Raw genomic sequence first — 15242 nt, forward strand, 5'->3', positions numbered from 1 at the left:
TCTGTTGGCAATGGAACAAATGTGGCTTTGGGAGTATGTTTAGAGAACACATTCCTAAAGAGCTATTGTTTCTTAGATCTTTCTTAATGATCATAAATGTTGATTCAGATTTCAGGCCATACTTCCTTATCACTTGTACAGTATCAGGAATTTTATAATTTTTAAAAATCCTGGAATGGTATCTGACGGCTGCAAGTGATTTTAAATAATAGTATCTTAGATGCCTTCCTTTGTAGAGGGTTTTGGTACTAAGCTTGAAAACAATGAATGTTCTTTGCATTGAATTAATAGAGATACCCAAATGGCTATTGCAGTAACAAGGACTAAACAAACTCCTGCCTTTTTCAGGATGCACCTCTTTGTTTCTGCACAGTGTCTGAACTGATGATGGCTCTGGCATGAAACACGTAAATACTTTCTAAGAGAACTGCAAATTACTTATATACACACACCTTGTCTGTTGGAGGCCTGGCCAAAGCTTAAGTTGATGCCTGTTGTTAAAATTCACACACCTTACTCAAATCCGGAAGAAATGAAAGTTGTTTTTGCATTTGCTTAGCACTGTGTAGTCACTTAGAACCTTGTCATGTGAAGTATTTGGGTCAAAATACTACATGCTATATGTTTGACCTGTTTAAATTCTCTTGGGAGAATTTTGTTAGCCAGAAAATGTTTTTGCTAACTCTATTTTATACACTTGCTTTTTGTTCTTTTAAGTAGATGTGCTGTCCATGTACTTCAAAGTGGATAATTAATGGGACTTCAGAAGCAACTGGTCAGGGATACTGCACATGGGCTTATAAATGGTTTGGCAAGACTGAGGGCCAGGCAGACATCTGTTCTCATGAGGGCTTAGGACCAGATATTTTATTTGCTGATCTGTTTGTCTTTCAGGTCTGCTTCTGAAATCAGCTGGTAATTTTGCTTGTGAATGCTGTGTAAGACTAAGAACTCTGCAAAATCAGATCCTAAATATTACTAAGTTAAGCATCCAGAATTAGAATACACATTATATCTTAATTCCGCTATCTTTAGTTCATAGTTGAAGGGGAAAAAAAAAAAGATGATACCTTTAGACTCCATGCTGTGAGAGACTGTTGAATGTAAATATTTTTCTTGGGTGCTTTTTTCATGTAAACCTTGATAAAGATTGTTTTTTAGAGTTGTGTTTGAAGTGTGTTCTTGTCAATGCCTTCGTCAATACACTGAAATACTAAATTTAGCTGTTCCTTTAAGATGTACATTTCTTTTCCTAACTGAAAAGGCTGCAGTTCCTGTTGAAGACTGTATTTATACATGCAAATAAATGAATAAAGATATTTTCAATAATCCTAATATTTCCATTAATAGCATAAGTAAAGACTTTTTTAATTTGTAAGGGCTTCACTTTACAATCACTGTGATGTTTGCAAAAGCTGTACCAAAGAGACTGAGTATTAACTTTGTAAGCTGTCTAGCTGTGTGTCTAATATTGTACAAATAGATTTCAAATTGTGTGTAGATTGAGGCTTTTCAATCAAGCTAGGTTAAACTAAGTTGTACTTAGATGCAATTACAGTGCAGTAATTTTATTCCAGAGCATCCACCCTTTCTCTAAAGAATATTTTTGCAGCAGCAGATTGTGTTACTCTTTAGAGTTGCTCTCTTGGCTATCAAAATGCTCAGATTCAACAACCTTGTGGTTCCTTTCAAACATAGCTCAGCTTCAGCTCTCAGAAGTCTATTTCTTCTCATTCTTTCTCAATTTTTGTTTAAAAAAGGCCTTATGATTGAAACTGTCAAATCTACTGTTTCTGATTGATAATGGGTACTTGTATACTAATGAAAATCATTGTAGTTTTGTCTACTATCCAAGATATTTATGTCTAAGGACTAACAAAGAATACTAGAAATGCTCTGCAGGGCAGCTTTGTCTGCTTTGCTTTGAACAGGTGTGCTTCTTCACTTAATGTAGCACTGAGCACCAAGGGAGCTGCTAGTGAGTCATTGCCTCTCTTCCTGCTGTTCTGCAAGGGTTGAAATAACTTCTTAGTGTCCAAACTCTGATTTCTAGCCTCCTAACCTGGCCAGTCAGCTTTGTCATGAAAGCTTAAAGCCTGAAAAGATGTCCTTTCAAGGTGGGTTTTTTTCTTTTTTCCTTGAGAAGCCATTAGTTATTCTGCCGTGTTTCATTGTCCTCTGCTATTGACTCTTCTAACCAGAACATTTCCAAAGTAGAGGCAGCAGAGTTAGACTGACATCTTTTCAGCTGGCTTTGCCTCTAATAGCAGATATGCAAGTGTTCAGTTTTGTCTATGAACTCTGTAGCTTGCAGTTTTTATAAAGAGCAGAAGAGTGCTCATTCCTTGGGTTTTGAAGTCAGTACCACATTGGTTCACTTTTGGAAGCCTGTTTTGCAGGTGAAAGGAATTTAACTAATAAAATACAGTTACTAGGGTGTGTGAGGGAAACATGCTAAACTTAATTTTAATAGGAACTAGATTTATTTCTCTGCATTTCTTCAGAGTTACCATTGTATTTGTTAGTGTTAGGGACAGTGGATTTACATAAAGCAACCCTACAATATATCAAAGCCTTTTTTCATCCAGATAATTTTCTAATCCTGATTATGCAAGTTTTACTTTGTTTTGAATTAAGACTTAGTTTGATATTTGAAGGGCAAGAGCTGGAAGAAACATTTAAAGACTATGAGTACACAAGAAATGATGAAACAGTTTTGTAAGAACTCAGAAACAATTGTAGCACTCAAAAAAGTACTTTGTATCTTGCATTTATTTTGTAGATTCAGAGTATGTAAGAATAATATTTGTGTATTCGTTTTAGAGTGGAGACAGAATACATGCTTTTTAAAAAACTTGTGTTGAATTTGGATTTATAAAACTTCATTTGACTACTTTATGAAACATTACATGATGTCAGTCATGAGGTATACAGTATGAATATATAGTATACCATATATGTACATATGAAATGTATATTATGTTTTAAATAAGAACTCAGTTTAGGTATGACTTACTGAATTGAAGAATCAAGTAGAGCTTTACTTTCTTTGCTTAAGAGTTGATTTCTAGCAGTTTTCATTTGCATTCTGTTGCTTGGGTCCCAGATCCTTTTCCTAAAAGCTTCTGTCAGAGTCAGGTACTCGTAATGCTGTAGTACCATTAAGAATGTGAAATCAGAATGCTTTCTTTTGGAAGTCTTATGATCTGGTTTAAAAACAAATGACTTTTAAACACAGCAAGGCAGAGGACAAAATAGTGAGAGAAAAGTGAGGGTACAAATAGTCCATCTGTGTATAGTGAACTTACGTCAAGTTTCTGGAATGCACCTGAAACTTGAGACACTGTGGGATGTAGTGGATGAAGGACTGATCAAATGTTCAAAAGCTGTAAAGGTGTGGTCGGGCTGGTACTGAATCAGCTGCCATGATAACTGCAGAGTTTAAAAACTCTCCTTTGAAGTGGTGGAATTGCCTCCACAGTGAGCATTGTATGTACTTGTGCTGGTTGGCCAAGATGACATTTTCCTACATGTCATTGTTTGGGGTTTTGGCTTATTTTCTTCTGTGTCTTTCTCCCTGTCAGGTTAACAAGGAAAGGGATGATGGCAAAATGATTTGGGGATTTCATTGTTGTTTCCAAGGAGACCGGTGTGTGAGTTTTGGTCGATTTAAACTGGCACAGTGAAATTTTTTATATATTCTTACAAGTAAATAACTTCTGCTGGCTTAGCTTCTGAGCTGGTTTAACATAGGATCAGTCAAATGCTACTGCTAGAACAAATAAGAGGGCTGAAGAAAGAGTTATGGCAGGACTGATCTACTTCGACTAGGCTGTGAAACTGTAGCCTAAAAGGAAGGAGTTGTTTTACCGGAACTCACTTCTAAAATGCATTTTGGAAATTCACAGTAGAATTATTAAAAATGGAAATAGTAGGAAAGAATGGAATGAATAAGGAAAGTTTGACATTGAAGTTGTTCAGAAGATATTGCTGCTTATGTTTATATCAAATGGTATTGCTTATTCATGTAGATGTCAGCAATGTTCTGCATTTCACAAATAAGATATTAATGCGGTGTAAGAAATGTAAGAATTTTATTTGAAGTCATGTAGACAAGATTCTTTGTTAAACCTAAGTTTTTATTTAATTGCAAATTTACTAATTAACCTCTCCATTTGCTAAAATTAGCCTTACCTTTTTGTGAAAAAGTGATTTCAAAGGTGGGAAAATACATAGAAAAGCAAAACCGGAATATAGTTTTGAATCAGAGAAAATATTAAGGAAAAAAATTTGTTTTTTGTCTTCATGTGGACCTGTATTTTATTATTTCCATGCTAGACCTTCAGATACATAGGGCTTGAATATTTCTGTATTGAATTGACATTCTCTCTGATGTACTCATTCTTAATCCTAGTATAGTAGTAAACTATTTGATAGATACATAGTACGAGGAATATGAACTGCTAAAAGAGTGGTAAGAACTACAGTCTTGTTGGAAGAAGTATTTTGCAGTATTGAAATCTAGTTAAAAAGCTTAGATCAAGGTGATCTGTAAGTTACCTATTCAGTCTTCCTCTCCGTCATTATTTTTGAGCTTTTTCAGAAAAAAATATATTTCTTATCTAGATTATATCCACCTTTCATTGTCCCCCATTAAAGATTTCTCCCTGCTGCAAGTGGTGGATTTCTGGGGCTTGATGGTATCAGGAGAGATCTGGGCATGCTCCTTTTTGTTGCCTATTAAAGCCTGTTTTGATAGTCTTGGAAGCATTTTGAAATGCACATTTATGTAGATGTACAATTCTTTAGCTGCTGCTGTGGTAAGGAAGTTCTTTCAGAAGTACATAGGGAACTGATTATGGAACAGCTTTGGCTGCTGTTTGTCCAGTGACTGTATAACCCATTGAGGAGTTTGTCCAGGTGTCTTTTCTGGTCTGTATAAGAAATCTCAGCTTGTTTCTTCCTATGCACAGCTTGGGGTTCAGTCTCTTCTTTAGTTAAAGTAGCTGTTGTCTTAACTCTGAAGACCTTCCAAGTCACTGTCTGGCATTTTTGTCAATATTTATAGAGAAATTCATATGATACTCTGCAATAGAACTTTGGGTAATTCTGGACTGTACTACTTTAACACTGTAGCCTTTGAACCATAAATACAGAGTATGGTGCCTTTTGTAAAATTACATTGATGTTCCTACTTTAAGGTTTAGTGCCTGGTATCTAGAAATTGTTTCCTGTTTGAACCTTCTGTGGTTTATGCATGTGACAGTGAAAGAGCTTTTCCTTGCAGGGAATCAAATCTGGGTCCTTTATTGGTCTTCAAGGATCTGTGTTAATATAGCAGTAATAGCACAATTTATAAATCAATAATGCTTTCTTGAGACTCCCAAGAGACAACATATTCATAACTTTTATTTTCAGGATATGTAAAACTTGGGATTGTTAATCCATGACCCTGAGATAAGCGCAGTTGGTTAGAGCACGGTGTTAGTACTGCCAGGGTCATGGGTTCAGTTCCCATAGGCACCATTCACTTAAGGGTTGCACTTGATGATTCTTTTGGGTCCTTTTTAACTCTGATTCTGTTGTGATGGATTCAGAACTGGCATGTTGACATAGACTTCATGGGGAACAGAGCTTATTTTCTGTGGAAGGAAGCCTTGTGCCCAGCAGAAGGTGGGATTCAAAATTACTTTACCTTTGTGTTTTGTTACAGTGGCTTCCTTAGCTTGTGATCATAAACAGTGAAAACATGTTTTGACAGAATGTAAAATGGGTGGGGGGGGGTGGGCTGTAAAAGATTTTAGAGTGCACTGTTTCATAATTCCTTCCTTTTGTGTCTTTTAGATCTCTATTTACTTTTCACCTCTTCTTATAAGGACAGTGGTGAAAAGGAAACCATTTACTTTAAAAATATGGAATACCATATTTTAGCATAGATAAAGATTTGTGATTTCTAGCAGTTCAGGTTTCTGGCAATTCAGATATGTGACCAAAGAGAAGAAGTGAATGACTGTTACAAGCCCCTTTGAATTCCCTGCAGTTGCAAATTGTGCTGTTCATCCATACTTGAACAAGGAACATGGAATGGCTTTTCATAACTTCTGTGAATGTAGTATGAAAAGTGGAAGGCAAAGGTGAACACTAATTATTTGGACATTAATTAACAGAAAATTGTCACTGAGCTCTTTCTGTCAGGCCCTTTCCCTTACAGGGATATATTGGGTGTATATACAAACAGCAAATTAACTGGCTAGTACTGTTCTGTACCTTTTCTTAATAAAAATTTTCATTTTTAATGTGCAAAAGCAAAGGAGAAGCTCCTAGTCTTTAGTCTTGTGAATTTGCTAGTCATTTTTGTGAATTGCCATTTTAATTGTAGGACTTGCATTTTCTTTTCTTTATTTTTGCCTTTTGTTTTTTATTCAGATACTTGCTTTGTGGCTTTCTTCTATTTCCTTCTTTTCTTGAAGGTGATTCTTCAATGGTCCTCAAAAAAGAAAGGCTTAAGTTTTAGAAAGTAGCAGACTGCTTCTGGAAACTATGGCATAAACAGTTTTTGTATTCCAACAAAGCTGTATTTTTTCTGAATTTTTGTGTTGAAAAATTATCAGTAAAATCTAGTGAATCCAGTAAAGTTGATTCTTGTGTGATATATTTTTAGTCCATTATTTGTTTAGTGTTGTTTTTGACGTGGGTAAATAACTCTTTGATGTCGGTGTATGTCCTTTCTAAAAATAGCTTGGGAGCTGAAAAGTATTCAGTGTCTCTTGAGTCAGGCTCCTGTTAAGTGAGTGGGAAATCATTCTGTCTCCTCTAATGGGGTTTGGCTCAACCTCATGTCACTGTGCATTAGCCAAGCCTCAGCTACTACCATGCAGGAATTTTCCAAGGAATAAGTGTTTTCTTTTTTTTTTTAAATGAAACAATTTTGTTAGGAATTTGTAAATCTTGGTTGCTGATCCTGCAAAGTCTTGTGCCTTTTAAAGTTGTTTTTATTGTCCAAAGACATCTTAAAATCATTATCTGAATGACGACTTGAAAAATCGGTCCAACCTCTGATTACGTCACAGAGAGGAGAGGAAAGTCAGTGTTCTTCTAATTGTTCAATGGAAAATACTTCTGATATGTATGGGAAGAAGCTGGGATGTTATATATATGAATTTTGAGCAGCAGAAAAATAATTGGCAGCTTTATAATTCTCAGTCCTTAGAATCAAAATGGGCTTGAACAGAGTAGATGGAATTTTAGAACACCATTTCCATACCACCTTTAATGTAAAAGCATATACTCTCTGGAAAATGGAAAAAGGAGTGCTTTTCTTAGTACATGTTAACATTGCTGAGCTGTGCTTGGCTAACATTTTTCTCATCTGTTTTATAGGTTTTGTAAAAGACACCGGATTAAATCAGATTCAAATGTTCCATGTGTTCCGAAAGATTTGTTGATGATGTCAGAATTAGTTCTTCCACAGTTCATCTTTAGTCTGATTCAGCACTTAAGAGAGGGATATAATGAGCCTGGTATGTTTTGAATTTGTATGTATCTAGCATATCTTACCATGCTGTTACCTCTTGCTTTGCAGTTTACGAAGACACAGTGCATGAATGCTATCCATAGTTTATGTCATTGTATTTTGTACCTCTCTTCCTAAACAAATTGCAGCCTGAGTAGGTGATTTGATTTTGTTACCTGCTGGCATGCTTAAATATGTTTTAAGGGTTACCTAGCATTGTGCTGAGCTCTTCCAGAAAATGAAGCCAGGTATAGTTTGAAATTTGTATGTGTGAAATTTGGAGCATTATGAATATATACATTATTTTTATTTGCAGTGGTCGTAACTGTTCTGCTTGTGGAAGTTTTGACTAAATTACATTACATCTGCATCAAAAGCTCTTCTTATGTGGTTTTCAGCTCTTGATCTGCCGTCAGAGAAAGACCTTCATAAAATTCTTCAGGTTTTGGAGCCTCACGTTTCCTTCCTGGAAGACTTGACCAAAATGGGAGGTGCAATGAGATCAGTTCTTACCCAGGTTTTAACTAGCCAACAGTTCTACAAAAATCTTAGCTCTGGTATGTTTGTGTTATTTCTAATAATTACATTTTCAAACTATGAAGAATTAAGGGTGTCAGTTTTGTTTATAACTTCAATTTCTGCATGGGCTTTTTTTGACACCTCAAAGTACAGAAAAAAGCGCATATTTTTAAGGATATTACATTTATAGGAGGGTGAGCTTCAGAGTGACTAGAAACATTTGTTATTAAGAGCTGTAAGAGCAAACATCTGATCTGTGTCCCAAATAAATGTATAAGTAAACATCTTTTCAGGGAAGTTTTATAAGAAATCTATTCTAGCATAGTATTACCAAACTAGTCATAACAAGGTTGTTCAAAGTGGAATGTCTAACTTATTTTTGGGATCTGCTCTCACAGAGATTACTGGAGGAGAACTGAATGGCAAAAGGCCGTTGTCCTGCATTTCTCTGCAAAGCCTTCTCATCTTTTTTTCTTAATCATTACCCCCCTCTTCATTATTTTTTTAATCCTGTACCAAATCACAATGAATCTGAGAATGCTGGCCAGTTACAACTAACCCAGATCCCCTAGTGTAAATTAATTCCATGTTATTTTCTTGTGATTAAGAGTTCTTTGCATAGGTATGGAGCAAATAGTAATTACTGTGGTTTTAAGTTGCCATAACTGGCTTGGGCAGCAGCTAGTTAAAGAACAGGCAATCTCCAAATCTTTATTTGAAAGGAGAAGCACTTAGTAAAGCTGCCTCACAGGCAGTTCTCTTTAGTCTTTCCTTCCTTTTTCTCTCCTGTTATAGTATTCAAATGGGAGTAATTTAATTCCTTCTCTTTCCTATATGTGATGGATTTCCTGATACAGAAATACAGAAAGGGAATGGAAAATAAGACATGCTTATCTGCACTCTGAATGGAGAATATGTGTTATTAAATTAAAGCATTGTGGGCCATTTTTTAGATTGCTTGCATAGAGTATGAAGCATATGAATCAAGGAGCTGCTTTTGTGCTTTAATACTGTTTTATGTATACATTCAAGGTGTTGGAGAGAATGCATGTGCAAAGAAAAGTCATGAAAAGTACCTCATTGCTTTGAAAGGCTCTGGATTGGCATTTCCTGAGGATAAAATTGCATGTGGTATACAGGAACAAGGAGCTGGAACTAGCACATTATCTGTTCAAGGTTTGTGTAGAAAAATATTTTAAGAGAAGACTTGATTATTGATGGGTTTTATATAAACTGCTTTGGGTTTATTTTTAAGAATAGCTGATTTAATGAAACTTAGGGAATTAGCTGTTATTTATTGCACTACCAAATTACAGGACTCTTAGTTCTGTCAGCAAAGCTAAACATGTTAACTTCTTGTTGCTATCATGTTAAGCACCATTTTTCCAGTCATAACATTAGTGGAATTTGAATAGGCAAGATGAAATTGCTCATAGTGGAATTTTGCCACTTCAGCAAAATGATTATCAATCCACAGCACCTCTTCTTATAAAGGTTCTGTGGATTTATTTTATTTTATTTTTTTGATCACTAAAGTCCATCAGAGGATTTTTTTTCAGTTTCTGAAAGAATGCTCATTTGTTAACATCATGTATTGAAGTTCTGCAATGGCAAGTATTTGCAAATCTCTGATTTTGAATTGCTTGGAAATCTTACTCCAACTTCTCAGTTCACTGCTATGTATCTTTCAAAGAAAATTAATGAAGTGTTCCATTTCATACTGGCTTAAATATCTTGAAATACTGTCTTTTTGATAGAAGTGTTATAAAAAGCATCTCTGAACTTTTTTATTTCAAAAGGTTTGGCAGGTGGTACAGCAACATCAGGACAAGGGGATTCTTCAGATGAGGTGAGACTTCTTAGAGACTGCAATGAACTTCAACAGAACATTAAAGGGAGAGAATGTTTGCAGCCAAATCCCACAGATCTTACATCTTGTATCTGCCATACATGATCCCAGTTTTACTAATTAGGAATAATGGAGGTATAAAGGAATAGATCTCATGCCTTTGGTTTACTAAGCACCTCTTGAAAAATCCTGAGTTTTGCTAATACTGTTCCAGTTTAATTTATGTATGTAATGGAGAAGAAACCTCTGTAGGTATTCCAGAAATCACTATCAAGTAAATTTGACTTGATTAAAGCAAACTTAGAGCATGTAAGGCTATGAGTGTTGGTAGCAGTATTTGGCACTTGAGATTCCAGCTGAACTGGTGATAGCAGCAGTGGGAATTTCTCTGTAGATAAATTCTCATGTGTAGACTTGACCTTACTTACCAAACATTTGTAGTGGGAGTGAAAAGGAGAGAATCTCATTTTAGGTTGAGCTTTAATAAATAAGTGGAGGAAAGTTAAATTCTGGTAGAGTAACTTTATCAATTTATTTTTGTCTTTTTTTTTCTCAACTATTTAAAACCTAATTTCAATTAGTAAGCCTTAGCTTAGACATTTTGGTAGGGTAACATAACAAATTTTATTTTTTTTTAATGTAAAGAGATAGCCCATATAAAAATGTTTATCTCTCAGTGTGGCAAAAGCATTCATGGATTGTGCTTTATTTGATTCCTTGGAAAATAAAATCTTCTTAAATAGGAGGACAGGTTTAGAGAGGGCATTTTTTCTCCTTTTGCAGAAGGAAAACGTGAGAAATAACAGCCATCTTTCAGATTAATTTTTGCTTAGAACCATCTACTACTGTAGAAGTAAAACTAAATACTGAACTGTGCAAAACTTTTCAAGCTGTTTGGTTCCCTGCAGAAGTACTGCTCTGATCTGTAGTCTGTGTAAATTTTGTAGTCTAGTGTTCCATCTGTGAAATAATACTACCATTAGATCTTGGTAAGAAAGAACATTTTTAACCTTTCTACATTCATTTTAAATGCCAGAGGAAGAAAATCCCATTAAAAGCATACTCTTGCCACATTTTTAATTATAACATAGTTTTACTTTTCTCTAAGAGAGTATAATCAGGTATTAAAAACAAACTGTAAATGCCCTATGTAACTCACATGAGTACAGAGGAGAGGAACATTATTTTTGTAATAAGCATTTCAGCTTTCCACCTGAACAGTGTATTTTGAATTTTGGATGAAAGGAGTGGACTTCCTTTTCAGTAATTAGTATTTGTCAAGCAGCTCATGATGAGGAAAAAGATTGTGAAATAAAAAATTAACTTTCTTCACTGATGCTTTTTTCAGGGCAGGAGACTTGAATTGCAGAGTCCTGCAGTTCATAGTAATATCCCAACAAGTCTGATTTTTTCTTGAGAATACATGGCCAGTCTGACTGGGGACTGCGCAGTGGCAGCATCCTGAGAACTTACTGACTCATTCCTGATTGAAGTACCAAAGTAGTGTTCACAAAGACCACAGGATGCCTAAGTGTTCAAATGTGTGTCCATCTTAAAATGAATTTTCAAATGGAGGAAATTAAAGGCTAGGCAAAATCAGACCTTTCATTTACACATACATGACCACATATACTTGTGGTCAGTCCTTAGATATAAAGTGTGAGCAATCTTCTTCCTCAAGATAGGATAGTAACTTCTTGAGATCCAGGTTCCTTATCATTCCAGAAAAGTTTGGGAGTAAAACTCCCAAATGGCATTTGCTTAGGGGAGAAGGATATTGAATGCTTATTTTTAACAGTAGATATCTGCATTAATTATGTCTCATTTTATTAGCTCTAATAAGAATCTTTATTTCTAGTTTCGTTAGGACTACCGTTGTTGGCAAAGATCCATGCAACATTTAATATACTCCTGTAATGTCACATTCTTTTTTAACATGCAGTGCTTGATTTTGTGGTGGTGGAGATGTTTTTAACTTGTATTACATTTTGGAGCCTTTGCTGTTTGTAGTGTGCCTTGAAAGCTTCAGATGACAAGTGCCTGTATAACATGTTTCCATTATTCTGTAGGGAGAAAGCAGTTAGAATTGGCCTCTTAAAGGTGTCAAAATACTTTGTTCTTGCACTAAAAGTTTATATTGATTAGAAAGTATGTAGCTAATTTCATATGTTGTCAACTTTGATATAGAATATGTTGGCTGATATTTTTTCTCTGAAACAAAACCCTACAATACCCTACAAGTGGATAAGGTAAAATCTTAGATGCACAAATGTTAGAAATCTTGTGGTGTTAAACTTTTGTAACAATCAGTTTTAGAAATCAAAACAGCTAACATTAGAAAATTAATGAAATAAATGTGGATGATAGTGCTGCCTGTAGGGGGAAAAGAGGCAATTAAAAAAATATGTTTTTCTCTAAAGAGTTGTACACAGTGCATGATTCCTGTAAACAGTAAAAGTGTTTTTCTTGTAAGAGTATATTGAAGGCTTCTCTGTTTTAGTTTAGGAGTTAAACTAGAATTTTGAGAGTATACCATCTCCTGGCAATAAGGTTTTAAGTATATGATTGTCAATTTTTAAAACTCTTCCTCTACCCCAGGAGGACCAGGATGGTAGCCAAGGTGTGGGAAAGCGCAAGAGGGTGAAATTAAGCAGCACCACCAAAGGTATTTATAAAGTACTGTTTACTGGTTATTTAGTACAGTTACTGGTATTTATAAAGTCTCAGTTTATCATCTTTGCTTTATATCTATACTCAATTCATTTTCTGAGCACTGTAGTGCTGCATGTGACAGGTATTAAACATAACAAATTCTAAAAAACGAGTGGCAAGTGAAAATGTGGTAATTGGCAGTTTAGATTTCCCTTGAGTGAGTACCACTGTCTGGGACTCTGAACATTTTGTCACCTCTGTGTTGTAAGCTGACCTCCAAAAATTCATTCAGTTTTCACTGTGTGCTGTTCAAGGCTGCAATATAATTTTACAAAACAAGTGCTTGATTTATTTGTTCTTGACAAATTTTTTAGATTGTGCCACTGTACGGTATGATAGTAATTGCAGCCAGGCAAGAATGGTTGATCTTTCTGTAGCATTTTAGTAATGCTTAAGATAAAATACTTGAATGAAATCTCTCTTGAAACCACTCCATTATTTTTCTATCTTGAAATTAGTTCCTTTTGCAGTTCCTAGTCCAACTTGAGTAGCACTCACATTGAGGTCAGTGCAAGTTTTTAATTCAAGAATAATCATAGGCTAGACAAGGTGGTTCTATCTTGTGCTTGACATGTTTCTGTGCTAAAAATTGTTTAATAATATTTAAATGCTATTGTTAAATAAAGGATTTTTTTAATATGAGTGTGAGGAGGCTAACATAGGAAGTGCAAAGAATTGCAAGCCTTGAGAAAAGAGTATTTGGTACAGGAATTGTGGTGAAAGTTGGAATAAAGTTTCTGGAAGGTCTCTGGAACAAAGGTTTGAAGCTTGAGTTTTAAATGCAAAGTTTCATGAATCAATGAAATCGTATTATGTGAGGAGTATGGGAAAGTAAGATTGGTTTTAGTGTTTCCAGATTGAAGGAAAAATGACGAGGAAGCCAAAGAAGCAGAGAACTAAATGTTTTGGCAACAGTGTTGTTTAGCGGTGATCTTAAAAATGGTGTGAGAAAGATTGTAGTAGAGATGTGGAAGAGGCAGTAGCTTTGGGGAAATGCAGGAAACATAGAGACATCCAAGGAAAGTTCTCTTATTTGGATTTAAGAGGCTGTTAGTTTGTCTAAAAGATGAGTTAATCAGGTAACACAAGAAAAAAATGCTGCTGTTCTGATGCATAATAATTAATTAGGGAAAGAGACAGGGAGGATGCCCAGATTAGAAGCTGCCTGCTCAGAAAACCAATATCACCAGTGGCATTTCAGGATAAGTGATACTTGAATTGAACATTTCATTTTCCCCCAGGATTGTAGTTTTCCCCCTCTGAGGCATCCCAACATGGACTGTGGTCATGATGTTGATAGCTCCTAATATCTGCCCCAGAGGAGGGAGTCTGCCAATGGGGGAAGGGTAAGTATCTGTTTTTATGAAATATCAAATAGTTTTCTGAAGTTTTCAGTATTCATATTTTATGTCCAATAGGGTATAAAATAAGAGTATGAAAAGAAAATTTTGGAAAACTGAGTATTGAATAAAAACAGATTTACCTTTTCTATATAAGCAGACTCCCTGTCCCATCCTAGCTCTTCAGTAGTACTGTCTTCATCCAGAGTTATTTATATACTGCGGGTATCTTGGAATGCTAAGTCTCATATTCCAGAGAGATATTTATAACACTCTGTGAGGTGTTTTGTGGTGCAAAGAAAAAAGAAAGTATTTTTTTAAAGAAAGTACAGTTTTTATGCTGAGGTTCACTCAAACAGGTATGGGACTGAGTACTGAGAATTTATTTTTTTTACACTGTTTTAAAACCTCATCCTGCATCCATCTGAAATACCAGATGTTTAAGACAATTTAAAGAGACACTTTATTAAAAGAAATTTAAAATCTAGTGATGCTTTTCAGAAGAGTGGGAACATTAGTCCCAGTGTTCTTGACAAATTTTCCAGGTTTGGTAAGAGCATTCTGCCTACTCACAGGCATAAGTGGATATGTATTGTTGTGTCCCTGCCTGAAACTGCTGCACGAAGTATTGGATATGCACTGTTCACCTCTGGTATGTGTCAGAGAAAGCTGCACGGTCAGTGGTAGATACATGTTGTGTCACTTGTCTCCATGCCTGGTGTTCTCACTCAGAAGCATTTGGCATAGACCTAAACTTGTACTCTCTGTTCTGTGGACAGAGGACTTCAGTCTTGCATGGTTGCTTTCGTGGGCAGTCAAATCACATGTGCAACTGCATAACAAGAGATGAGGAAGAGAGCATAAATAAGCATCATATGTTTGTTGCTGTAGGTGATGTGTAATACCTTAAAAAATAGTTTAATATTAAGTAATATTACAAAATATAATATTTTAATTACCTTTCATGATTCTGTGAAGGTAATGGTTTGTATCGCTGCTTGTCGAATATATTGAATAAAACATATTATTTTTTTTCCTTTTTTTTTTTCTTTTTTTTCCTTTTTTTTTTTTTTTTTTTTTTTTGTGGCTTGTCAGAGTCTTGGGAAGAACCCTAAAATTTAAGTCTGGGCAAATTGGTTATTTGCCCAGGGAACTCTGACATTTGGTAATGGTGAAAAATTTAGGAAATTCCTGCTTAGGAAGAGCACAAATGCCTATCTTGCTTAGAATAGGCACAGAGCTATCTGGTGCAGTCATTAAAACTGTCACACTTCAGTGAAGATTTGAGTCTACAAGACCAGATGATGTT

General features: G+C 35.3%; 1 protein-coding gene across 4 annotated transcripts in view; it reads left to right on the forward strand.

Moving 5' to 3' along the window:
* UBR3 (ubiquitin protein ligase E3 component n-recognin 3) overlaps positions 1-15242 on the forward strand; it is a 104195-nt gene that overhangs the window by 6613 nt on the left and 82340 nt on the right. For all 4 annotated transcript variants that reach the window (XM_058840580.1, XM_058840582.1, XM_058840583.1 and 1 more), the window contains exons 2-6: positions 7381-7520; positions 7912-8070; positions 9065-9208; positions 9832-9881; positions 12480-12546. In XM_058840580.1, coding sequence (XP_058696563.1) covers positions 7381-7520; positions 7912-8070; positions 9065-9208; positions 9832-9881; positions 12480-12546 — 560 coding nt within the window. The remainder of the gene's footprint in view (positions 1-7380; positions 7521-7911; positions 8071-9064; positions 9209-9831; positions 9882-12479; positions 12547-15242) is intronic.

This window comes from Poecile atricapillus, chromosome 5 (assembly GCF_030490865.1).
Source record: "Poecile atricapillus isolate bPoeAtr1 chromosome 5, bPoeAtr1.hap1, whole genome shotgun sequence".
Classification (NCBI taxonomy): domain Eukaryota; kingdom Metazoa; phylum Chordata; class Aves; order Passeriformes; family Paridae; genus Poecile; species Poecile atricapillus.